The sequence below is a fragment of the Leptodactylus fuscus genome, chromosome 4, assembly GCF_031893055.1.
Source record: "Leptodactylus fuscus isolate aLepFus1 chromosome 4, aLepFus1.hap2, whole genome shotgun sequence".
NCBI lineage: Eukaryota > Metazoa > Chordata > Amphibia > Anura > Leptodactylidae > Leptodactylus > Leptodactylus fuscus.
In genome coordinates this window covers 135,095,821-135,120,404 of record NC_134268.1, presented here as the reverse complement: position 1 = coordinate 135,120,404, position 24,584 = coordinate 135,095,821, and the positions used below count along the sequence as shown (strand labels likewise).

Below are 24,584 nucleotides of genomic sequence, written 5' to 3'. Positions count from 1 at the left end.
TACTTTTGCACCAGTCAAATTTTGGTTTGATGCATATTGCACATTTTCTGTTAGTACAATAAACCTCATTTCAATCCTGAAATATTACTGTGTCTATCAGTTATTAGATATATCAAACTGAAATGGCTGCTGCAAACACCAAAATATTTAGAACTAAAAATGATTAAGATTAATAGGGGTGCCCAAACTTTTTCATAGGACTGTATATACACTCAAATAATTCAAAATACTACATCAATTAATTGTAAATAATCTAATCCAAAAACAAAACAAACCCATAAATACATATAACCACCATATATTATATACCAAATCACATAGGTGTTTCAAAAATTATGAGTAAATGGATAGGTAATTTAAAAAAATAGAAACCTCAAGCCATCCATGAATGTAACTAACCAGGTAACACTCTCCAGCACCCTAATGCGCATCTTGCAAGAGCTTCCTCAGGGGGTGCTGGACTAGTGTGTATGAAAACATTAAACAGACCCAGTGGACTTAGATTCAGATCTAATTAACATACCAGTGTCACATTACCAGCCACATGTACGTGGGCAGCGCTTCCACACCGACACCGTCGGCGCACCAGTCAGTGGAATGCAACGTGCTGACTCCTAATCTGTACCAGAGAGATGGTGCATAAAAGATCAACCTCTGTACGAATGCGCAAAACACAGGGAGGTGCACAAGGCCATCTTAAGGGTCCATTCCACTAGTGGAAAAAAAAGCTAGCAGAACCCATTGAAATCAATGGGAGGCTTTTTTTTCCACGTGGAAAATTCCACACCAAATTCCTCACCATTTTCCTCTGTGTGAATGCACCCTAAGGAAGCAAAATAACACACGGCCCCAGGACAATTAGATACCAGACATAAATCATAATAACGATGTTAACAAGCAACAGTACAGTAAAGAAAAAGAGAGAAACACACATTAGGTTTGAAAAAAGGTTTAAAGAGAAGTAGCTTGACATTCATGAAAAGTGGGAAATAACATATATATTCCTCCCATCTATTGTATAATTCTATAACAACAAGTTGCCTCACAAATATTCCAAGAACAAGACATTAAATTAAGACAATAACAGAGAATTTCTTAATTTCCTAGGAATGAAGCCTTTTTTTTTTATCAGGTTTCTTCAATTCACCACTTATAAGAGTCAGGATGTTTACAGTCAAAGAAAAAAAGAAACAGTACCGAGTGAAGTACTTCAAGGTGTAGGGTGCTCAGATACAGTAAATCAATGACGCTCACCTTGTAAGGTTGTGAGGAATACACAATTGCTTGAAGGGCAGTAGAACGGTTTGACAGAGGGTTCCTCTCTGATGGTGGGAAGTAGCAGGGTCCGGACACCCTAAGGTGTTTGAAGGGCAAGTATCAGGACAGTGGAAGAATCCGACAGGAATCACCAAGGACCGCGCTCTCACAGTATTGTAGTAGAGTTCCAAATTCTTTATTCAAGTCACAAACACACAGCGCCTGTCCTTGAACACTTGATAAAGGGGTGTTGGTCCTAAAACGTACACTGTGTGTGTGACTTGACCCCCAAACATGATATCCTGGACCGAGCAAGGAGGCCTAGTGTCCTCTATCCCTTTTATTAACTTCTCCGTGTCTTCTACCAGAAAACATGATGATTTACCCCCCTCTGATTCCAAAGAAGAGAAAGTGGAAGACCCGTCTGAAAGTTTGCTGGTTTTGTCACCAGAGGAATCCCCATCCCCACAAGAGGAATCCTCCATCTGATACTCCCTCTCGACTGGAGAAAGGACCTGATTCCTTCTTCCCGCTGTTTTTAAGCTTAAGGGAACTTCTCACCTCCTCCTGTACTAAGGCTCTGATACCTTGTAACAAGAAGGGGTACTCTTCAGAAATATTGCCCTCACTACAGGCCGGACATAATTATTTTTTTTTTTTTTGCATATGTCAGGGCCAACTTAGGTTTACATAATGAGCACTCTGTTATTGAACTTAGTTAGGCTTATCCATCAATAACAGATAACATAAAAACCCATTAATAAAAATTACAATTCAAGGGGTGGCCTGCAGCCACTTACATCTCCCTGCAGTACTGAGACTGGGAGAGATGCAACATCCTCCTGGCCCCCATCATGGCACTTGCACTTGGCTGTCGGGCGATGATAATGCTGCTGGGGTTGCTGCTGCATCTTCAAAGCAGAATACAGGGGGGCTACTAAGGACTCCACTAGTAACCGATACCTCCATCAGTGTCCTATTTCTTTACATAAGTCTATGCCATCACAGGAGGCGCTGCTTCTTAGCCGGCCTTGCGGATTTTTTTACATCCACCGGAAGTCGAATCTTAGACTTCTGGTGACCACAGCACAGCTGGCCATAATAGTGACCTCCTCCTTCCGTCCACTTAGTGCTTCCAGTGGGAAAGGACTGTACATTGCATCTGTCTGCTACAGCTCCCTAACCAGAGTGTACTTCTGCTTCCTCTGTTCAGTGCCCCAGTGGGGAGGAATGAAGGACAGCATCGAAAGATTTGACTCGAAGGGACCCCTATGCCTGCCACAGACCTCTCTTCCCTCCCCACCGGTGCACACGGAAAATACAATCTCCAGCATAGAAAAGAGGAGTGCATAGAGAGCAGGGGAAGGGCAGTGAAAGAGGTCCTTCCTGCCTCTCCCCAAACAAAAGAACAGCCTCCTGCAGCCTTGAACCAAAATGGGGGGTCTGGGATAGGACCCCAACCAGGGACATCCCCCGTTTTTGCACCACATCAGGTATGAATTCTTTGGGTGCCCCAACAGCACCTAGGTAGGTCCCCATCTAGGGACAGAAACTACTGAGGCTCCACCTGTCTTATTTGGTAGGATTCCTGTCCTTGGGGGCAGACTCTATCCCAGGAGAGGGGAAAATCAGTCTTGTTTTGTAATCCTGCACAACTTCTTTAACTGTATGCTATTGTATACAAATGGTGTGAATGGTGTAAGGCTCTGATCACACTAAACTTGCTTCTTTGAAAATGGAAGCCATGAAGAATATAATTAGTCGTGAAATAGATCTAGATGTTCTAATGCCTAAGACAAAAAGAGAAGGTATGGAGGCAGTGTTGATCAATGTCTTCACAAGTATCACCTCCTAGAGTTTCTTAAAGAGGTTATCCAGTTTTAAAAAATTGATGTTCGATCCATAGAATATTACATCAATTTTAGATTAACAGGGATCCAACTGCAAGGATCCTTGCAGATCAGCAGATCATGCTGCTACGAGCTACAGTGCTCACTCACTGTACTTTTACTAGCTGTCGTAATGAGTACTTGAATGGGGAAACTGTTGCAGTACTCACTATGGCCGCTATTAAAAATACACTGAGTGAGTGGCTCAGATCTAAAACTGAAGTCCTATTCAATGAACATTGGACATTGAATTTAACAAGCTAACCTCTTAAAAGAATACCTGTCAGGCGATCTTAAAAAAAAAAAAAAAAAAAAAAAAAAAGTGATCTTGTGTGTGTGTACACGAATAATAATGACATTTCTCTGCCAGTTGTCCCTGAACTCAGATACAAAGTGAGTGAAGACTATTGTGAAGTCTTCCAAATACAGCAAACATGGAGAAGGGAATCCTGCTTCCCTACCATGTCTCTCTCCCAAACAGACAGAAGAAGCAGTATGGAAGAAAGCACTAGGGTCAGTGTTTATGTTTTTGTCGCCCTCTTTTTCTGCAGCTGCTCCCTGTCCTCTTCATAGACTTCTATGGGGAGCATCTTAAAGAGAACTTATTATGTCTAAATGGGACACTAAACCACAGCATCATTATGCAATGTGACCACTGACGCCCATTCACAGGTCTCAGTGGTCCCTGACCCCACTCAGAAGGCCAGGGAAAGTGAGTGACACTATTTGTTGTGTTTATTCACCCCCTAATGGTCTCTGCGAGGGTCAGAAGTGTATAATGGTAGTTTGTAAGTAGCAAATCTCCAAAATTTCAGATTTCATCCAAAATAAAAATTAATAGCAAACCCTATTTATTTATGTTTTTAACTATTAATGTAGTAACCCACTATGGGACGTTATACTGTGTGTATGGAGTCTGCAGAATGAAGAAGTTCGCGAGCGTACATTTTTGTCGTAGTTCTATGTTCCCCTTAGAACTACGCGAACGTACTGCGCATGCGCAGTACGCTCGCAAACTTCTTCATTCCGTAAGAAAAGAAGATGAAGGTGTGGAAGAGTGAGCCTAGGAGGATGTCGCTGGAAGAAGACACAGAGGAAGGCGTGCCAGCAAGATGACATCCACCAGTGCAGGAACCGCCCACCGTACACGGGTATGATTTTAATAATCGTTTTTAGGGTAATTTTTAAAAACGGGGGGAGCTTTTAAAATAATATTAGCAGTGCCTGAATAGCCTTTTTAAAGGCTATACAGGCATATGTGGGGCTCATACAGCATAATTTTGCTGATAGCGCCCCTTTAACAGAAGATGGTAGATAGCAATGCCCATGTAATAGCAGATTGCGAGTCCATGAACTGGGTCTTTGACTCTTAAAAGTCCAGCTGCATCAACGGAAGAATTGAGAGGAATATCCTGTACCTGCTCGAGAAGTAGAGGTGAAAATAAGAGACTAAATATTCACTACTAAAGAAGAGTTGGATGCCAAGGCCTATAGTATGGAGTCTCTAAGATTTGTCTTTTATTTCATATAGATTTGATGCTTTTGAGTTCCACGAAAAGAATGATAGATTCAGGACAATAAGGTACAAACAAGGAATGTATTTATTGGCTCACAGAGCAGTGTCTAATATTAAATAACACATACAGACTTTTGTAACCCATAAACAATGACATCTGGATAGGCATACTGAAATGAATGGGTACATATGGCATCTGTGAAAAATGCAAAAACCTTACGTACATAAAATGTGGATGTACGAATAAGGCCTTAGTATGGATTTCTGCCCAAGACTTCATTCACAACTGAGTATCTTCATCAATGAACGGTAATACCATTTACCATTAGAAGGTAAAAAACATTCTGTTGCAGTTTTCTCAGTTCATTATATACACTTGTGCAAAATACTGAACAAAAATCTGAAACTATGAAATTAGCCTAAAGCTGTAAATCTTGTCTGAAAACTTCCTATTATAACGTTAAACCCCCAACACCCAATCTCAGTCGCAAGGAAATATTTTTCAGTGAACCATTCTGGAAAAACGTCCTAACAGTAGTATACAAACATTTTCGGGTTACATTCATTCCAGCAGCTTACATATATAATGGTACAGCTGATTGGAAAAAGCTTCAGAAGAAAACTGTTCCATAACTCTTGTGTGCCCAGATTTCCCCATTGTTGTCCTAAGGGTGGGCTGTTTAATAAACTTTACCATTGCATCAGAAAAAGAATCGCATGTAGGAGAACATAAAAATCCTGTGACATTATCGACAACAGATTCAAGAGGACCCCCTGAGTTTACAGCTATTACTGGGCAGTGCATATACATAGCTTCTATTGGGACAATCCCAAAATGTTCATTGCTTGGAGTGTATAAGATACATGTGCAGTTGTGAAGAAGATTAAGTTTTTGAAGATCAGAAAAAGATCTTAAAAATGAAACATGGTTGCTAATGTCAAGTGTGACTGCAAGCTGTTTTAGTTCTTGATAATGCTCAACGTTCTCGCTTACTCTCTCATCATATCCCCCAGCTAAGATGAGATGAATCTTCTCCCAGTCCTGTGAACTTACTTTGTCACGAAGAGTACACACAGACTCCAGTGCAAGACTAAGGTTCTTCTTTCTCTCATATCGGTTGATTGAAAGAAATACAAATTTTCTCTTTGAAGGAACAAGTTCGGCCAGACCATCGAAATCACAAGATTGAAAGTTTTTAACATTCAGCGAAGGATATAAAACATCAGGTTTTACATGAGATAATGACATAAATGTTTCTTTGAAGATTTTAGCAGTGAATTGACTATTGACCAAAATACAGTCTGCCATGCCTGTCGTCTTCTCTTCCAACCAATCAATAGGAGCTCTATACATCTTTTTAACCAATGATATCCTCTCAGTAAGTAGCTGGTCTGGAAAATGGCAATAAAATAAAATAGGTTTTCGGTTTCTGGCCAGTTTGAAAATTGGAATACAGGCAGACACCTGAAAAGAAAAGAAACAAAAAAAATTGTAAGTTACATAACCAGCAAACTGTCATGTCAGCAATTCCCAAATATAAATATTAACTTTATAGGTCTCCTTACAAGCAGGAACTATTTGGATAAGATACTGGAAAGCAGCTAAGACGGTATCTACATTTCCTTCTAACTCAGGGTCACCAGCAGATTTATTTTTTTTTCTTAAAGCTTCAATATATTCCATAGCACAGAATGTAATACTTCATATTACTATTTATATTCCCTGAATGGAGAGGTTTCAAAAACTTCTGGGACATGCTCATGCCCTTGAGGGCTCTTTCCTTAATATCATCATAGGGCCTTATTCAGACAGCTATAATATGAATAAAATTTTGTAACACTGTTTGTAAGGCTGAGAAGAAAAGGCACAGACTATCCAGTTCAGCATAACTGGAAGGTAAAAAAACTGAAACGAGGGAAACACCAATTTTCTTAATCTTTCTTCTGGATTCACGTCTGCGCTGGAATCGCCGCTGCACATTCTGCTTATAATCAGTGGAGAGAAAAGTCATGCAAGGAGGGCTTTTCTTTCCGCTGGTTTCAGTATATAGTTTATGGGGTCCGCGGGTTTTCGCTGGTGAATACTTTTTAAGTGGACGGGGTGTCCATCTTTTAGGTCCCCATGTGGATTCGAACGACAGAGAGCCAGACACTAGTGTGAACCTAGCGTTAGGAAACAACTGCCCTGACTTTAAGGCTTAAGCCCCACATAGCAAAGCAAAAAAAATATTACCTGCAGACTATCTGCCCCTATACCAATACAGAAAATGTAGGCATTTCTGCAGGTATGTTGCGAATTTAAAAAAAAAAAAAAAATTTCTTCAAAAAAATGTAAGAGTTTTTGAAAACCCCTTTTCCATAGTGTATGGGTGGGATTAGCCAGAATCCCATCTACTTTGCAAGTAATGTAAAACGCTGCATTTTTGCAATGTCAGGCATTTTTGCTGTGTCAGCAACACATATCTAATAGTTTTATTCTGAATTGACTATTACTAAATATTGCATATTTATAATACATATATAATATTTATATCAGAAAATTACCTATTGTTTAATTCACATACTTATGTTAAACTTTTTTTTTTTTTTTTTTTTTTTAGAATGTTTTGGCATTATTGCTTCCTGTCCCTCGTGGCGGTGGAACCCTCCTGTTAGTGCAGTTGTGGGGGATGTTTCTATCTCAAGTTCTCTAAGATTGTAGGGATTCTAGTCTTTCATATTATACAGCAAGACGAACTGTTATGGTTACAAGCTACATCTAACTATAATAAGCAGTTCTCAGATACTATTCATTTTAGTAGTGTTTAATAGAATAGAATTTATATATATATTTTTTTTATAAATTCTTTATTTATAAGCAAAGAGAATACAACAGGTAAAACCAAAATGCAACATAAGTCACAAAACAGCAAAACAGGGAGGGCCCAAAACGGGAACAAAGGCCCAATACCCATAAATACATTACAGGAAGCGGACACAGGACCTCTCAAATAGAAACAGGCCAGGAGAGGAACCAGCGCCGCCAAAGGCCGACAAAGGGAGGGGGAGAACTAAGGAAGGGAAAGAGGATAGAGGGGAGGGAGCAGAGGGAAAGAGGGAGAAGTCAAACGGGAAGAGATAGCAGAAGAAGGAGAAAGGGGGAAATAAAGAAGGAGGAGAAGAACGGGGGGAAGGGGGGGCCCGGGAACGGACCACAAACAGAGCCCAAGAGTCAGGCCGATCCTCAGCCGATAATATCTCTGTAGGATTGGGACCCCTGGAACAAGATCCAAGGAGTCCAGGCCTTCAAGAAAACCTTGTGGGTGTCCCTAAGAGACGCCGTGAGATCCTCCATGTACTGGATGTCCTCTACTTTACGGATCCAGTGGCAAAGGGAAGGTGGAGCGGGGGATTTCCAGAGAGCCAGAACACAGGATCTGGCAGCGTTAATCAGATGCCGTATTGCCGACTTACGATATACCCGGAGGGAAACACCAGAGAGATGCAGGAGAAAACAGGCCGGCGTATTCGGAAGCGTAGTCTGGAAGATTTGAGAGGTCAGACGGTGGACACCATCCCAGAACTCCCTCAAAGCCGAGCAGCTCCAGAACACATGAAGGAGTGTCCCCTCCTCCAAACCACAGCGCCAACAGAGTGGAGAAGACGTTGGGAAGAACTTGTGCAACAGGGACGGGACATGATACCACCTGGTCAGGATCTTATAGCCCGCCTCTTGATACTTACAAGCCATAGAGCTCTTAAGGGCAAACTCCAAGATCCTAGCACGTTCCGCATCCGAGAAGGATAGAATTTATATTTTATATGTATATAAGAGGTTAATAGATTACATGGCGGCAACACATTGCCTTTTTCCTGCAGTGCTTTCTGTTTCCACTATATCTATAGGGAAAGAGCCAGCATGTATGTAGGTATAATTGATATGCTGCAATTTCCAAAAACGCCACATATTTTTCCCGCATTGTGTGACTGTAAGGGTTGCATAGCCCTAAAGGATTTTTTTGATTTTTTTTTTTTTCCGTTTTATGTTTGCAAAACAAAACACCCCATATCATTGTTATCTTTTTATTTTTTTTACCCTCTTCAATCTACAAATCTGGTCCTTTTATTTTCTGTGGGCAGGGACATGGTTGTGCATCTCTAAGAAGTTCATTGCAGTCTGGCTGAAGCTGTTACCCGTCCTAGTTGTGTGAGCTCTATGTGCTACTCGAGAGAGCAGAGAAACATGAAGGTGAAACCAGACTGAACTTTGGCAAACAGACAAAAGGAGTAGTTCATACCATGAGGAGTATTGATTCTGCTTTATTTTTATAATTAAGACCCATCATCTGGCTATGTGTATCTATGCCCCTTTTGTTGCAACCCGTGATCTTATTTGTGTTGGTGACTGTATGGCATCAGAGCATCCATGCTGTTACTACAATCATACTGCCATTCCCACAAGCAGTTATTACTGCTATTTTCCTGCTATTATGTTGGCCCCCATGAGTTTAATTGATGAAACAATGTTGAGCAGATATCATAGGCAGTTTAAGTTAGTTATTGTGCTATGAATTGCTGAAGGACATTGCTCTCATAAAGGTTCCAATATCCCTTTTGTCCTGTGGAGTTATGCCTCAAGTGTGTATATTTGGATCCTTGATTTAACCCTTTGAGCTGTCCATGCACTGTACATAACTTATCATTTACATAGGGAGATAGTTCAGCTATCAGTATTGACAGGACTGACATACATGGGAGCAAACTGAACCTGAGCTGCTTAGCTGATCCCTGTGCTTTTGATGTTATTTTACGCGGTTCAGATGTTACCATGACTGCTTTATCCTAGCCCTTGATTTTATTGCATCTTTATCATTAAAAGTGAAGCTTTAATAATTTTTGTGGTTAGAGTCCCTCTCTACTCAGTCAACTGTATGGTTGCTATAAGTATACTGTCAACCAAAATTCCTGTCTCTTCTCATGCCAGTTATCTTGGCAAGCATTTCCTTTCTAATATGGCATAACTTTACATTTATCAGGTTTCAACCACATTTACTAGTTCTCTGACCTCTAAAGTATCCAGATAAAGTGGTCAGTCAGAATCAGTAAAGTTCTTCTCTATCATTAGAAAGCTAGTGATTGAATTCCTAATCAAAGTAAATATGCTATAAACTATACAATATTAAAATACACATTACTGCTAGAAGAAGCCCCCTCCTTCTGGTGTCTCTCTACTTTCACCTTTATATAAAAAAGAAAACGTCACAGACTCTTTATTCTATCATGTTTTTTCACTTCTCTAACAAAAGAAAAAGTTGTGCAATGGAAACAGACGCAGCGGATTCCAAATACATCCATAACCCTACTACCGTTAATGTCTGTTTATAACAGTATAGTGAACATCCCCTGATGCAAAGCAAGTAATTTACATTTTACAGTAGTGAGGAAGCAGTATAAACTTACCTGATCACAAAACACAACATCATATTTTTCTCCACTGAGAAAGATTATGTATAAGGCCACAAATATTACTCGAAGGTATGCACATAGCGCCATGAATCTGCCAAAAAAGCTTCGAGGAAGCCAATCTCCACAACATCTAATTGGGATGCCTGAATCTTTTGTCTCCGAGAAGCAATGATTGACATCATAATGGGCTGTCCACACTTGAACTTGACATCCACGAGATTTAAGTGCAAGTGCTGCATCAACAACAAGTCTCTCCGCCCCTCCAATTCCAAGGTCTGGATGAATGAATAGTACAGAGGGTCCCATGGTATCAGCTGGATACAAACTGTTTAAAAACAAAAATTCAGATATCAGTTTTATACTTACAAAACAAAATTTACAGGTCACATATCACAAATCAATGGCACACTGCAGATCCACTCCTTTATATAGAAAAAATTAAAAGGTATCAACTCTTTAAAATATACTAAAAAAAAAAATGGAGAATGTTAGTGTGGCTAAGGGACATTTTAAAACAAACCAAAATATAGGTTTGAAAGAAAATTTTTCCATCTAGCTCAACACGTGGGGTTAGCTTCACATGAAGAGTGGACACACTTTAAAATGCAGCAAAATTTTAGCAGTAAGCACTGGCCAAACTACCACCATATTGGCTGCTAGCGGGCCTGCAACCTTCTTTAAATAGGCTGTTACCTGCTGGAGTTTTTAATTTTTTCACCTCTTCTGCGCCTCTGATCATTATATGTTGGGGGCTGTAGAGAGTATCATAATAGTTTGTGGGAGGTGAATTCCAAAAATTCCCCTGAACAACTTGGGGGCCACTATGGGACATTATACCATATGGAAGGAGCACTGTGGGACATTATAGTGTGTATAAGGATCATTGTACCGTGTGTGTGTGCGCGTGTGTCAAAAGTTTGCTATGGGGCCCAGTCTTTGATAGTTACGCACTTGCCCTAAGAAAAGTTACATTCACATTCAACCCAGTCTGATTTTGTTTCAAGGCCATTTTGCAACTATGGGACACTCATTTTCAGGAGTATCTCATAGACTTGAGACCTTTCATCAGTTGGGGCACATGCGGTTTTATATACCGCTAGAAAGCTGACATTGCACTGAATTCAAAGCACTGTTGGCTGTCACGATCTGTGCCCCAGGTGAAGAACTATCCGTCCCGGTACCGTAGCTCATCACCGTCAGAAGGGCGTTCCTGACAATCAGTCAGGAACGCCCTTCTTCACAGCAGCACCTATAGTGCTGTACTGTGGACGAGTACTGGGGAAGGCATTGCTCCCCCTCTCACAGTACACCGCTATAGGCGTTGCTGTGAAGAAGGACGTTCCTGACTGACTGTCAGGAATGACCTACTGACGGTGAAAAGCTAGCAGAAAAAGGAACCCATTGAAATCAATGGGAGGCTTTTTTTTCAGCGCTGAAATTCCACACCAAATTCCTCTGTGAATGGACCCTCCTAGGCCAGTGAGGAATAGGTTCTTTTCAAGCTTCAAATGAAGAAAACTTAGCTCAGTTCAGGTCTTGTGGATGTGATGCCAAAATGCACCTGCATTTGGCTAAGTTTACAGTAATCTTTGTGTTTTATTCCCTTATGTACATACCACACTGGAGCAAATTAAAATACCATATGTTTGGGCGATAAGACACACCCCTGGTTTAGGAAATTAGGGGCAATATATTGAGTGATGGGCACTAACGGTGCATTATATTGTTTGGAGGGCACTAACCGGGCATTATACTGAGTGGTGGGCACTATTGGAGCATTATACGGAGTGGCAGAAGAATAATAGGGCATTAATTGTTTGACGGGCACTAATGGTGCAATAAACTGATTTGTGGTCACTAATGGGTCATTCGTATCTCACCACACAATATAATGCTCCTGAGTGTCTCCCACACAGAGATGAACACAGGAAAGCAGTGTACTTAATACTTACAATAGAAGCAGGGATTGGTAATTGTCCCTGCTGCCTGGACAAGATTAATGTATCTAATGCAGGCAGCAGGAATTATTTCAGATCCTTGCGTACCTTATTCTAATGTATAAGGCTTATGGCATAATGGCCGGAATTAAGCGTTGTTACCAGCAGTTGGGTTTACTAAGGGCTAGGAGGCAAGGGTCCGAAAAGCTGCCAGGTACGAGCCACGTTTGACTGTGGTCAACCAGTTGTACTATGGAAAGTGCAGCATCCTTTTCCCTGCCTTGCACTGACCTAACAGATCAGTGGAGGGTAGGGAGGGCCTTGAACAGCCTTCAAATTGATCGAGAAAAGTGATGAATAAGCCGTTTTCCTCATCATAAGGAAGCAGACTTATCCACATATAAAAAGCATACTTTGTGATGCAGAGGAATTGAACTGTATGCCTAATTCAGGTGCCTAAAACAGCCACCCACTTCTACTTAAAAAAGGCCTATAAGTATTCACAATATTCACCTATACTACAAAGTTTAGGAGACAAGGTCTTGGATACCAGGTTAACCTATGGTATAGGTGCATACTAAAAAGAAAGAAGAAATAGTTAAGGAGAAAAAGAATGAACAACATTATTAAGTGGTAAAAACAAAGTGTAATGAGTTTTTTAGGATATATGTGAAGTTTAGAGTAGAATAAACACATTTTCAGGCATGTAGTGTTTCCCGTACTTCACAGACATGGAATGAACAAGTTATCTTTGTAGTTTATAGTGGAACAAATAGGTTATATGTGTAGGTAATAGTGGAATGAATACATATTCCACATATAAAGGCAAGAAGTAGACTTCCTGTGGTTTCTAGACAGGTAATAGACAGATTATGAGTTGTTTATAGTGAAATAAACACATATATAGACTTGTAGTAAATTCCCTGTGCTTCGTAGATGTGGCATGAACAGGTTAAAGGTGTAGACTATAATGGAATTAAAAGATATGCCAAATATACAGGATGTAGTAAACTCCATGTGCTTTCTAGATATGGGATGAACAGGTTTTAGGTTTAGGTAGTAGAGCAGGGACACACAGTACAGAAGTTGCCATGCCAGAACGTAATGTGTCTCATGTGCTTGTGAACTAAGGCTAGGTTCACACCTGCTCTATGTTCGGGGTTTCCAGCCCTGAATCCGTTTGAAAAATGTGAAGTCCTGATAGGTTTCCGCCCGCATTTTCTGGGTGGAAACCCATCAGACCCCATTATAGTCTACAGGGGCCACAGGTTTCTGCAGGTAACGGAAAACAGAATGGAATGCTAGTGTGAACCTAGCGCAAGCTGCCAACCCCTGTCATAGAGCAATGGTGACATATTCTATCTGCTTAGTAGATATGTAGGTAATACTATAATTATTCCATATTATATACTATAAGTAACACTTATTCCATATACACAGGCATGTAGTAAGTCCAGGAGCTTCCTAGACCTGGAATGAACAGGTTATTTGGGTACCAGGTTTTTTGCCAAACTTTTGGGTCACCTTCAAATGTAATGTTTACCAAGCCATACAAGGAAAGCAAAAGAAACTACCCTCCCCCCCTCCCACCCAAAAGAAGACAGGCATCAAAGCCATCAGTAACGCCGTCTATGTACTCACACACCTCCACTAAGCAATGAGAGAGCTCTTTACACGTGTCACATAGTAGGGGCTCCGGACTACTGCTCATAGACACTCATATTGCCAGAAACCACAGGCCATTCGTCATATTCACCACTCACTATATAGACACTGTAGACGACAAGCTTAGATTACAGGCCACGAATGCTGACGTGTCCTAGAAATAGGGAAACCACAGCGTATACATAAACTCTGCAAACGGGATCTTTTTCTGTCTTCAGTCCACCGGCCATTATACTAGAGCTATATACAATTGTTTCTACTTACATTTATCTTCGACAAAATGGTTGCCCCTGCAGACCCGGGCTGGTCTGAGAGAGGACAAGACTATGCTTCCATTTTAGCTCTACTAACTTGGACGACGGAATGTAACTGGAGACGGGCAGTAAAATTATGGACGTTCTCTGCTGTGATTGGCCGCAGGCTGGCTTTCCGGTGACGTGTACCTCTCATTACATTGTATAGGTGACGCTGCTTTGCTCCTTTCGGGCTTTGGCTATTGAATCGGCAGGAGAACGTTAGAGGTCTCGTCAGCAAAATGGTGAGTCCTGTTCGGTTATTATGACATGGCGGCCGGATATCAGGGAGAATGTGCAGAACAAACTCACGGATTGTATTATTAGGTTTGTGAGGGGTGCACTGGACTGTATGACAAGCTGGCTGAGTCCCCTGCCTCTTGTCACATCAAACATTGGCTATCTTGTGAACTAAATTGCTTATAGATGTCTGCCCGGGAATTGCTTCATATACTGCAGCAATCATCTGATTATTGGCAAGCTGAATTCCCCAGAGACCATATGTAATGTACTGCTATATGTCAGCAGCTGCTCTGTGCAGTGGATCTCCTCTTCTCAGGCTGCCTAGTGACCCTTCCTGAGCAGACCACCCCTGAATAAAGCCACTATTGCTGTATAAGGCAGAGCTAGAATACCTGCTGCCCTCTTGTCTCTTGTTATGTCACATCTGTAACACTATGTTTCTATTCGCCTTCAGGAACTCCCCTCATACAAGCAGGGCTTTTCTCTCTGCTGACTTTATACTGAAATCACAGTCTATGAGGTCCGTGGGAAACCACTTTCTAATTGAATAGGACCGTTTTTCAGGTCCCTAAGCGAACGCAAAGAACGGAAACCCAAACGCTAGTGTAAACCTAATGTTACTTGTACTCTCCTGTACATCTTTAGAAAATGTCTACCGGCTTCTCACATCTGCTTGGTGTTTAGACAGACTTTCTGAGATAAATGTAAAGCTACCTGAGGACAACACTGGCTCAGGGGTGGTGTGAGGTAACGGGACAACCCCATCAGTGTGCGAGAGCCTGGTGCTACCAGTAGTCAACCCTTATTGTTGTGGAGAACTGTCTCACTAGTTGTACAGATAGCTCTTGTACAGATGTCAGATTCTTTTGGGGGTGTCTGCTGTCCTTGGTGAAGGGTTTACTTATCTGTTCTGCTGTATTTGATTTACTCTTTTACATGTATAGCTGTCTGAATGCTATTTTTAATGAACTTCAGCTGGGGCTTATTTTTTAAGCAGGGCTTATATTTCAAGCATGCTCCAAAAATCATGCTGGGTCTTATTTTCAGGGATAAAGCGTAGTATAATGGCCCCCAAAGTGCACCCACATATAATACGATGGCCCCCCATGCTCAGTTATGTTTAAGCAGTGAGTGGTAAGCTGCATTCATTAATTGCCACTGGGGCAGCTTAAGGGTATATTCAGACAGCGGAAAACAAAGCTGCAGCATATTCGCTCTAGTTACAATGGGATTCTGATGCAGGGCATTGGCATTGCGTCACAGCTTTCCACTGCTGATTAAGCCCAGATGAAAGGGAGTCTGGAGCCATGGATTTAGCCCACAAATTCCTTCATTTGAATGTACCCCAAGAGTACCATGAGCTGTTCAGAAAGTGTACACCATTCCTGCCAAAGATCCCAGTGATGAAGTATTGTCCCATTTTGGCCAACTCCACACAGTATAATGTTCCATAGAGACCCCCTATATAGTATGCCCACAATAGCTCCTCCATACAGTATAACATCTGATTAAAAAAAATAAGGTTCTGTCCTCTTCTGGGCTCCTGAGTTACATTAGGGACCTCTGAGGTCTGTGTTTGAGCCTCAGCGGTCTTGTGGTGCCATGGTACCGCATGACTTGTATCACTACTGAGGCCAAGAGTATGTTTTTCTAATGGCATTTTATTGGCAATGGTTGTCTATACAGTGGGACATATCACAACTTCCGTCAGAGAGATATACATTTGGAAATCAAACTTTTTTTTTTTTTTTTTTGTTATTTCTTCCAGCCTGGCCCTGCAGCAAGTAATACCAATGTTGGTGCTTCTGGACGTTCTCCCAGTAAAGCTGTGTCACCTAGAGCAGCTGGATCTACAGTGCGGCAAAGGTATGAAACATTTTTGTATACTATCTGCTTAATGGGATATTCTAACTAAAAACAATATATGGGATATTCCAGTCAAGACCTGCACGGTGTCTGGATGGCAAGGGTGGTGCACAGAAAAATTTCAGAAATATCTGTGTTATTCCACAGGGCACTGCAATCTTGTGGTGTTGTCTCTGTGTTTGGACCCACAAGATCAACAAGCTTCATAGCCTAGCTATGTGCCATTGCTTGCTTTGTCTGGAACGCCACTTTAAAGAAAAGTACAGGAAAACACTTAGCAAAGTTACAAAGCTTTTACTTGGAGGTTGTGCTCTTCTATATCCAACAGGGCTGTGAATTTGGAGAGGTCCAATCATAGATGGAGTCTAAAAAAAAAAGTTACAATCTATTAAATTATACAATTTTTAACTTAGTATAAATGCAAATCTGCAACTATATAAACTCCACGTTCAAAATAAAATGATTATATAATTTTTAACATAATTAATTGACGCATAGCTTGTTCCATATTTATTCACATAGGAATTCAGTCACTATCTTTTTAATGCACCTGTATGGCCCTGTGCTGTGACACTTGCACAGGAGTTGGGGTCTTAGTTGCTAGTTCCTGACTCCACAGCCCGGGTTTTCAGGGGGCATACACTTTCCCAGTATTGACATTAATGGCATAATTTCCCTCATGGTGGTGTTACAGGAGAATTGAACACTTGTTCTTAGGTTAACCCAGAGATTACAGCTGAGTGCTTGGTGGGTTCCTGTACTTTGTCAGGGTACTTTTAACAGATCCTTCATTTAAACAGGGAGGTGAGAAAGTTCTTCTTGCTAAATCCAGGGGAATCTCCCATCTTAGGGAGCGTTCACACTACCGTCGGTGTCCGACAGGTAGTGTCCGCTCAAAATCTGTCACGGACATTAGGAGCGGACACTAGCTGTGTCCGTGACACCTGTCATTCATTTCAATGGGCATCGGGTGCATTGTTTTGCACTCCGTGCCTGTCCTTCCCTGTCCTCAAGTGAAGATGTCCGACTTCTCAAGCGGACAGAAGAACCCCTTAGGTGGATGTTAAAAACTCAGCTAGCACACAGACATCTAATCTAAGGAAAGGAGTTGAAATTTGATGGGGGCTTAAACCTGTGATCTTTAAATCGCTCAATCAGTAGACTGCGGTACTACTGCAAGTATATACCGTATTTTCGGGACTATAAGGCGCACATAAAAACCTACGATTTCCTCAGAAATCGTAAGTGCGGCTTATAGTCCGGTGCGCCTTATATATGGATGGAAGCGGCGGCAAAGTCTGCGTGCCGCTTTCATACATACATAAAAGGCACCGTAAGGGTGTATTCACACTACGGAACGCCGGCGTGTATCACAGCCGTACACGCCGGCGTTACAGCAGGGCTGCCGGACACTTCCCATTCATTTCTATGGGAGCAGGCATGCGAGCGCTCCCCATAGAAATGAATGGACAGACACTTCCCATTCATTTCTATGGGAGCCGGCATGCGAGCGCTCCCCATAGAAATGAATGGAAAAAAGCAGTCCATTCATTTCTATGGGGAGCGCTCGCATGCCGGCTCCCATAGAAATGAATGGGAAGTGTCCGGCAGCCCTGCTGTCACGCCGGCCTGAAACAGAACGTGAAACTTACCGAGCGGTGCAGGGCGACCACTTCCTCCGACGCTCGCGAACTAATGGCCTGGGCGCATGCGCAATATCATAATGCTTCTACTACTGCGCATGCGCCCAGGCCATTATCAGCGAGCGGCGGAGGAGGAGGACGGAACATCGGAGGAAGAGGAGGCCTGAGTGCCTGCCCACCCTGCACCGCTCGGTAAGTTTCACATTCTGTTTCAGGCTTTTATTTTAAAATGGGGGAGGGGGTAGTTTAATCTAACTTTTACGGTTGGGCTCTATCAGCATGATTTTGCTGATAGAGCCCCTCCTCGCCTGCCGAGCGCTTCCAATAGAAGCGGCTGGCACGCGGAGGGTTAAGCGGCCGCTGGCAAAGTCTGCCTGCCGCCGCTTTCAACAACATATAATGCGCACCGGACTGCGGCTTATAGTCCGGTGCGCCTTATATATGAACCGAGACGGACTATAAGGCGCTCATGGGCAATGTGGCTTATAGTCCAGTGCGCCTTATAGTCCGTAAAATACGGTACCAAATTTTGAGTGCCATACAACAGTCTACTTTGGTTCATGTGAAATTTTAGTTAAAATTTTTTATTTTTTATATTGGTCCAAGGCCTCAAAATAACAAAATGTGAAAAAGTGAAACGGTCTAGAGTTTCTGAATGCAGTTTGTTAGTTTTTTTTTTTTTTCAGCTCAATTTCAGACAATGCCTATTTCTAAAAAAAAATTAAAATTAAAAAAAAAAAAAAATTGCATTCTTTGTCACATTCTGACAGTTACTCTAATTCTTATTGCTACAGAGTTTTGCTGCTGTTTATCTAAAGCCCAATAAAACTTTAAAATATAACAGTTTTTTTTTTTTATTACTGCTACTACAATGCAATTTTAGTGATTTAATGAATGCATGATAGATCTGTTGAAATGATATCGCTCTATTTCATTCCTAATAGGAAAACTACAAGTAGTGGTACAAGAAGTGCAGGACGGACAACATCTGCTGGCACAGGGGGAATGTGGCGATTCTACACAGAGGATTCTCCTGGTCTTAAAGTGTAAGTGTTTATGTATGTATGTATGTATGTATGTATGGTTTGCAAGGATGGCACTGACAGAATCTACATCTGGTATCTACAGTGTTTTGCAAAAGTATTCATACCCCTAGAACTTTCAAATTTTGTCACCTTACAACCACAAACTTAAATGTATTTTATTGAGATTTTAAGTGATAGAAAACACAAAGTAGCAGATGTGAAGGTCTCAGTGATTTGTTATATAGAGATAGAATACAGATGAGAGAGTACTATTTGAAACGGCAGTTTCGAATCGCATGCTCCCATAGGAATGAATGGCGTGTCGGCTGCGTCCATTCATTCCTATGGGAGTGTGCTATTCGAAACTGCCGTTTCGACTAGTACTCTCTCATCTCTATTAGAGAACACTAGTGAGCAAACAGCATCATGAAGACCAAGGAACTCACCAGACAGGTCAGAGATAAAGTTGTGAAGAAGGTTAAAGCAGGGTTAGGTTATAAAAATATTTCCTAAAATGTGAGGATCCCAAGGAGCACTGTTCAATCTATCATCCAAAAATTGAAAAAGTATTCTACAGCTGCAAACCCGCCAAGACATGCCGTCCACCTAAACTAACAGATCAAGCAAAGAGAACACTAGTCAGATAAGCAGCCAAGAGGCCCAGGGTCACTCTGGAGGAGCTGCAGAAATCCACAGCTCATGTGGGAGAATCTGGCCTCTGTGGAAGAGTGGGAAGAGGAAAACCATTGTTGAAAAACAGACTTAAGAAGTGCCGTTTGCAATTGAATGTTGAAAACCATGGATCATTTTGTTTTCACTTCACAATTAGCAAATCCAAAAGAAAAATTGGCATTAAAACACTAATCTTTATTGATATTACCATTAAAAATATTTCCCTGGGTACAATTTTTTTTTTATAAAAATAGTCTATTTATGCACCATATATTTCTAAACACCAAGGGGTATCTAATAAGCGTCTGAGAGCCCCTCTATTCAGTGGGTGTTTAAAAAAAACAACTATAAGACATTGCCTGTAGATAGCATGGCTAAAGTCAAAGACTATTAAGTGGGTGCTAGTTCAAATCCCCAATCTATCTGTTTTGAGGATCAGTTAGATACAATTCATCTCAGGCTAATTAACTGCTGAGTTGTAATATATATGACTGCTTCTTGCTCTTAAGAATTCAAAGAAGCATAAAGTAACTTTGTATCAGTATTGCCATGAATTTGTTCATAGCAAATATATATCTAGTCACTATGCCTCTATATTGCATGTCAGCAGCACGATAGGTTAGCTGATGGCATGGTTAGGATTCAAAATAATAAGCAAATGTCTAATGAATAGGCGTCTCTACGCGTTTCCCCCCTGTTTACGGGGTTCCTCAGGAGACCTTTTGTATAAATACACCCCACGGTTTTAATGCGATACCGCGTCGGTAATGAACTCCTATTCAACTGGGACTATCTGCAATAACATTCCCTGCAGCAGATTTTACCGTCCCCCAGCTTACTGAGTCCGCTAATCCTGCTCTAATAGCACAGCCTAGATGTTCATAAATGGCGGTTATAACCACCGTTCTCCGTGCCTTGATGGTAGGCACGGATAATTTTTACCAGCCGAAGGCAGAGCGCCGCAGCGAGGCCCTTTATACCCAGGACAAGAGGTGCGTACTTACCCGCCTTCCCGCTCGTCTCCCATGACTGAGGGCGTGTCATAGACTCCGCCCCCCGTCAGTGATTGGTTAGCAGGCGGGACGCTCGGTAACTACGGTAACGGAAACGCTCATCTCCGTGCCCGGCCAGATGATTGCCAGCCTGCAGCGAATCGCACGTCTCCAGATCTTAACCTGTGTGTCCCTTAATGCAGTCCAGCTCTGGGTGACGCTTCAGCAGCTTTAGACTAGACAGTAACACGCCATGGTCATGAAGGTGTTTACATTTAAACCCTACTTAGAGGGTAAGAAGGCTGGTACCTATCATTTTCATAGATGACCCAATGTTGGACGCAAATAGAAAATATACCACATCTGCCCTGCAATTTGTCAGGAGTGCAGGACTTCTTAGCTATTACATACAAATCTTAGTTAACCCCAAATTTGCTTATTAACTTTAAATAATTGTCCTCAACATTATCCGAAATGATATAACTTATCCAATAATCATCTTTCAGATGTTTCTAAACATGACCTGCATAACCTGAATAACTGTCAAACTCTAAAAAAAAAAGCGTCTCACATCTACTTGCGCGATTTTATCACTACAGACCCACCCTATCCTTCAGATAACCCTCACCCAAAGTAATATTAGAAAAATACACACATGTCCCAGGTCACAAGGATCTTACCGCACATACAGATCAAAAATATAAGATTAACCCTGAACGCTAGCTTGTTATAAGTGTCCATTTTCGTTATTATTAGAGGGTACCCGCCATGCATAATAGAAGATTACCGCGGTATATCGGTAAAACGATCAGATAACGCAGAGCCATATCTACCATGCACTATATTATAAAAAAATACCCCTAATACTTAATGACAGGAGCATATTAAATGAAGGACGCGTATGAAATAATCTCATTCAAGCCATCCGGCTTGACACATTGTAGGCGGTATGTCCATTTTGCCTCTTGTTGCAAAAGTTTGCGATCAAAATCCCCCCACGTATGGAGGGCTTTACCAGTTCTATTCCCTGAAAGGACAGAGCCCTAAGGTCCCCATTGTGTTCCTCCCACAAATGTCTGCTTATTGGTTGATCCTCTTTTCGATTCACATAACCAATATGTTCCAAAATCCTACGTCTTAGTTCTCTGGAAGTCTTGCCTACATAGTTTTTATTGCAACTACAGGTTGCCAGGTAAATAACTCCTTTGCTTTTGCAATTAATGTACTCCCTAATATTGTAGGATCTCCCTGTCTTTGCACTTTGGAACCTAGCACCTTTTGTAACATATTGACAGGCCTTGCAACCCCCGCATTTAAACATTCCCGCAGGAATTGCTCTATCCAACCATGTACCATCTTTCTGTTGTGATCCCAAATGACTATGTACAAGGTGATCTTTAATATTTCTGCCTCTCCTATATGTAATTGTGGGCTTCAAGGTCAGAAAAGGATTGATGTCCCTATCCAATTGCAGAACCTTCCAGTAGTTATTAATAATGTCCTTCACTTCTCTATGTTTGCTGTCAAAAGTACCTAATGGACCCATCGTTCTCTTTTTTGGGTTTAGGCACTAACAGTTCACTACGGTCACATGAGGAGGCATAATCAAACGCCGTTTTGACTGTATCCAATGGATACCCTCTTTGTCCAAACCGCTTGCATAAATCCAACGCTTTCTGATTAAACTCTCCCTCCTCAGAGCAATTTCTTCTCATCCTTAAAAATTGTCCCTTAGGGATGCCTTTCTTTAGGGATAGAGGATGAAAGCTATCCCACCTCAAAAGATTGTTCGTGGAGGTGGGTTTCCGATACACGGTAGAACTCAATGTGCCCCCTTCATTAATCTTAATGTGCAGATCCAAAAAATTAATCTCTGTTGAATGTATCTCAAATGTAAACCTCAGATTAATTTCGTTACGATTTAAAGCTTCCACAAAAGACACAAATTGTCACAATTACATGCTATTTTGTGTTGGGCTATCACGTAACCCCAGTAAAATACATTTAAGTTTGTGATTGTGGTTGACAAAATGTTCAAGGGATATGAATAATTTAGCAAGGCACTGTATGTGTACCTGTCAGACCAATGAGTTCCATAAATTAGAAAGTTATTGAATGTGTTGAACTGTTGTGTGTTCAGTTGGAAACAAATCTAGGAGTTTTTTGATTTAAATGTCATTATTTTAGTTCAGGGTGAGAGATGGCATACTTGTAACAAGCAGTTGATATTTGCAACAATGAGAGAATGTTTGGGATTGTAGAAAAACAATCGAGGTTATTGCCGGGGAAAACGTAGATACTGGTTGTGTAATGGACGATCCATGTTACACCAAAGATGGAGCAACTGTTGTTTAGGCTTTTCCTTCTGGCTTGAAAACTGAGGTCACAAATGTGAGATTTCCATTATGATGTATAATCCTAATGGGTACATGAATAACTTTTTAAACTTCAGGTATTGTTTAAAGTGATACTCAATTGCATAGCTAAACAAAAAAAAATCTAAAACCTGGAGAAGTATGGCAACCTGATTGTGAGAGAGGGGAAGCTATAGGCAGTATGTGTGGGAAGGTGGCTATATGAGGGAGAGATGCAGGGAGGCACTTTTACAGACTAGATACAGCTTAAGAACAGGTGGGCGAGACTTGGGTAACTCTGAGGTCATATGGTAGATTTCAGTAATATCTGCGGATAGCAGTACTAGAATAAAAAACAAAACAGGTTTCATTGTGATGAATGTGACTTATTGAAAGGCGGTGAAAAGTAGCATAATGAAAGACATGGAGTAGACGACCATTATTTAGAGGATTGCCTTTCAAACGATATAGTATGTCCTTTTTATATCATAGGGCTAGATGTAGGCAACAAAATAATGCATCATAGTAAATATATCCATTCTTTTGTTTTTCTTTTAGAGGTCCTGTTCCAGTTCTGGTGATGAGTCTGCTTTTTATTGCTTCAGTCTTCATGCTTCATATCTGGGGAAAATACACACGTTCTTGAAAGTGCTCACACTTCAATGTATTACTGGACCAAATAATTTGGACTTCAGAGAACAACCGTTTAGTGAAACGCAGACATAACATTTTGGTTTTGAACAGACTTCTCTCTTTTGTACAATTAAAGGCCATATTTCATAATGTTATCTCCTAGTCTGTAAATAAACCGGTTACTGTTTAAAGTTACAACTGAGACATTTTGCCAGATGTAATCTAATGGAGGGTAAAATAAATGTTATGAACCAGAAGATATGTAGTTTGTTGTGTGTGTGTGTGTGTGTCCCCACACTATGGTTCTATGACTATGATTATGGTTCCCTTCCATAGTCAAGATATGTTTAATTCAAAAGGTATGTATTATATTATAGCATTATAAAAAAAAAAAATAGTAACCAACATATCTAACAAAAAGTCATAAGATGACAAAAAGTAAACCACAAATATCAAGGACAGCTGCACATATCAAGTGGTAGTGCATCCAGAAAATACGGGGTAAAACAAATATAAACCTAAGGGGGCATTCACACGGAGTAACGCCGGGTATGTATCACAGCCGTACACGCCGGCGTTACAGCAGACTGCCGAACACTTCCCATTCACTTCAATGGGAGCGCTCGTAAACGCCGCTGTTACGAGCGCTCCCATTGAAGTGAATGGGAAGTGTTCGGCAGTCTGCCGTAACGCCGGCATGTACGGCTGTGATACACGCCCGGCGTTACTCCGTGTGAATACCCCCTTACACCAACCTGGATCAGGGGAGGAGAGGGAGAGAAGTACTGCTATAATGAGCAAAGGCCTCAAAAAGTGACAACTAAGAACTATGGGGAGTGAGTCAGTCACTAGTTGGAGGCAATATGGAAGACCTGGGAAGCGAGACCTTTGATCCAAATTGCACAAACCTTGCCAAAGATCAGGCAGGTATCGGAGATAATGGAATTTTTCACTACCGCCATTGGCTACTCTATCAGTCACATTGCCACACTGGGTAGATGAAGTCCCCCATAATAATGACATAATGGACGTTGTTGTACAATATTAGAAGCTTTTGATAGGCTCTTATGTCTTTGAGTGAATAACATAAAATGGCCCTTGACTTTAATTTGCCTCATTTGTTGGTGAAACTATGCCTGAATTTAGATTTCCAG

The 24,584-nt window shown here is 41.3% G+C and overlaps 3 protein-coding genes across 4 annotated transcripts in view; 2 read left to right on the top strand and 1 right to left on the bottom strand.

Annotated features, from left to right (window-relative positions):
- Positions 1–1,746, top strand: part of LOC142201090 (sodium-dependent neutral amino acid transporter B(0)AT3-like) — a 69,655-nt gene extending 67,909 nt beyond the window's left edge. Inside the window, exon 15 of the mRNA XM_075271921.1 lies at positions 1,626–1,746. Coding sequence (XP_075128022.1) covers positions 1,626–1,746 — 121 coding nt within the window. The remainder of the gene's footprint in view (positions 1–1,625) is intronic.
- A 2,978-nt stretch (positions 1,747–4,724) lies between these two features.
- ALG2 (ALG2 alpha-1,3/1,6-mannosyltransferase) overlaps positions 4,725–24,584 on the bottom strand; it is a 74,544-nt gene continuing 54,684 nt past the window's right edge. Inside the window, exons 2-4 of one of the 2 annotated variants that reach the window (XM_075271147.1) lie at positions 16,410–16,476; positions 10,102–10,432; positions 4,725–6,127 (exon numbers count right to left, since the gene is read on the bottom strand). In XM_075271147.1, the coding sequence (XP_075127248.1) occupies positions 5,225–6,127; positions 10,102–10,413 (1,215 nt within the window). In that variant the 5' untranslated portion in view covers positions 10,414–10,432; positions 16,410–16,476 and the 3' untranslated portion in view covers positions 4,725–5,224. Of the gene's footprint in view, positions 6,128–10,101; positions 10,433–13,689; positions 13,864–16,409; positions 16,477–24,584 lie in introns of those variants that run through there. The other variant, XM_075271146.1, reaches the window with a different exon arrangement.
- SEC61B (SEC61 translocon subunit beta) lies at positions 14,139–23,687 on the top strand. The gene is made up of 4 exons (XM_075271168.1): positions 14,139–14,247; positions 16,014–16,111; positions 18,699–18,800; positions 23,356–23,687. Exons 1-4 carry the CDS (start codon positions 14,245–14,247, stop codon positions 23,441–23,443), a joined length of 291 nt encoding a protein of 96 aa, XP_075127269.1. The 5' UTR covers positions 14,139–14,244; the 3' UTR covers positions 23,444–23,687.

What these genes read in the sequence shown, in the direction of transcription:
- SEC61B (XM_075271168.1), top strand. An exon ending in GGATCTACAGTGCGGCAAAG is followed by an intron (nt 16,112 to 18,698) that starts GTATGAAACATT and finishes CATTCCTAATAG; the next exon opens with GAAAACTACAAGTAGTGGTA. An exon ending in GATTCTCCTGGTCTTAAAGT is followed by an intron (nt 18,801 to 23,355) that starts GTAAGTGTTTAT and finishes TTTTTCTTTTAG; the next exon opens with AGGTCCTGTTCCAGTTCTGG.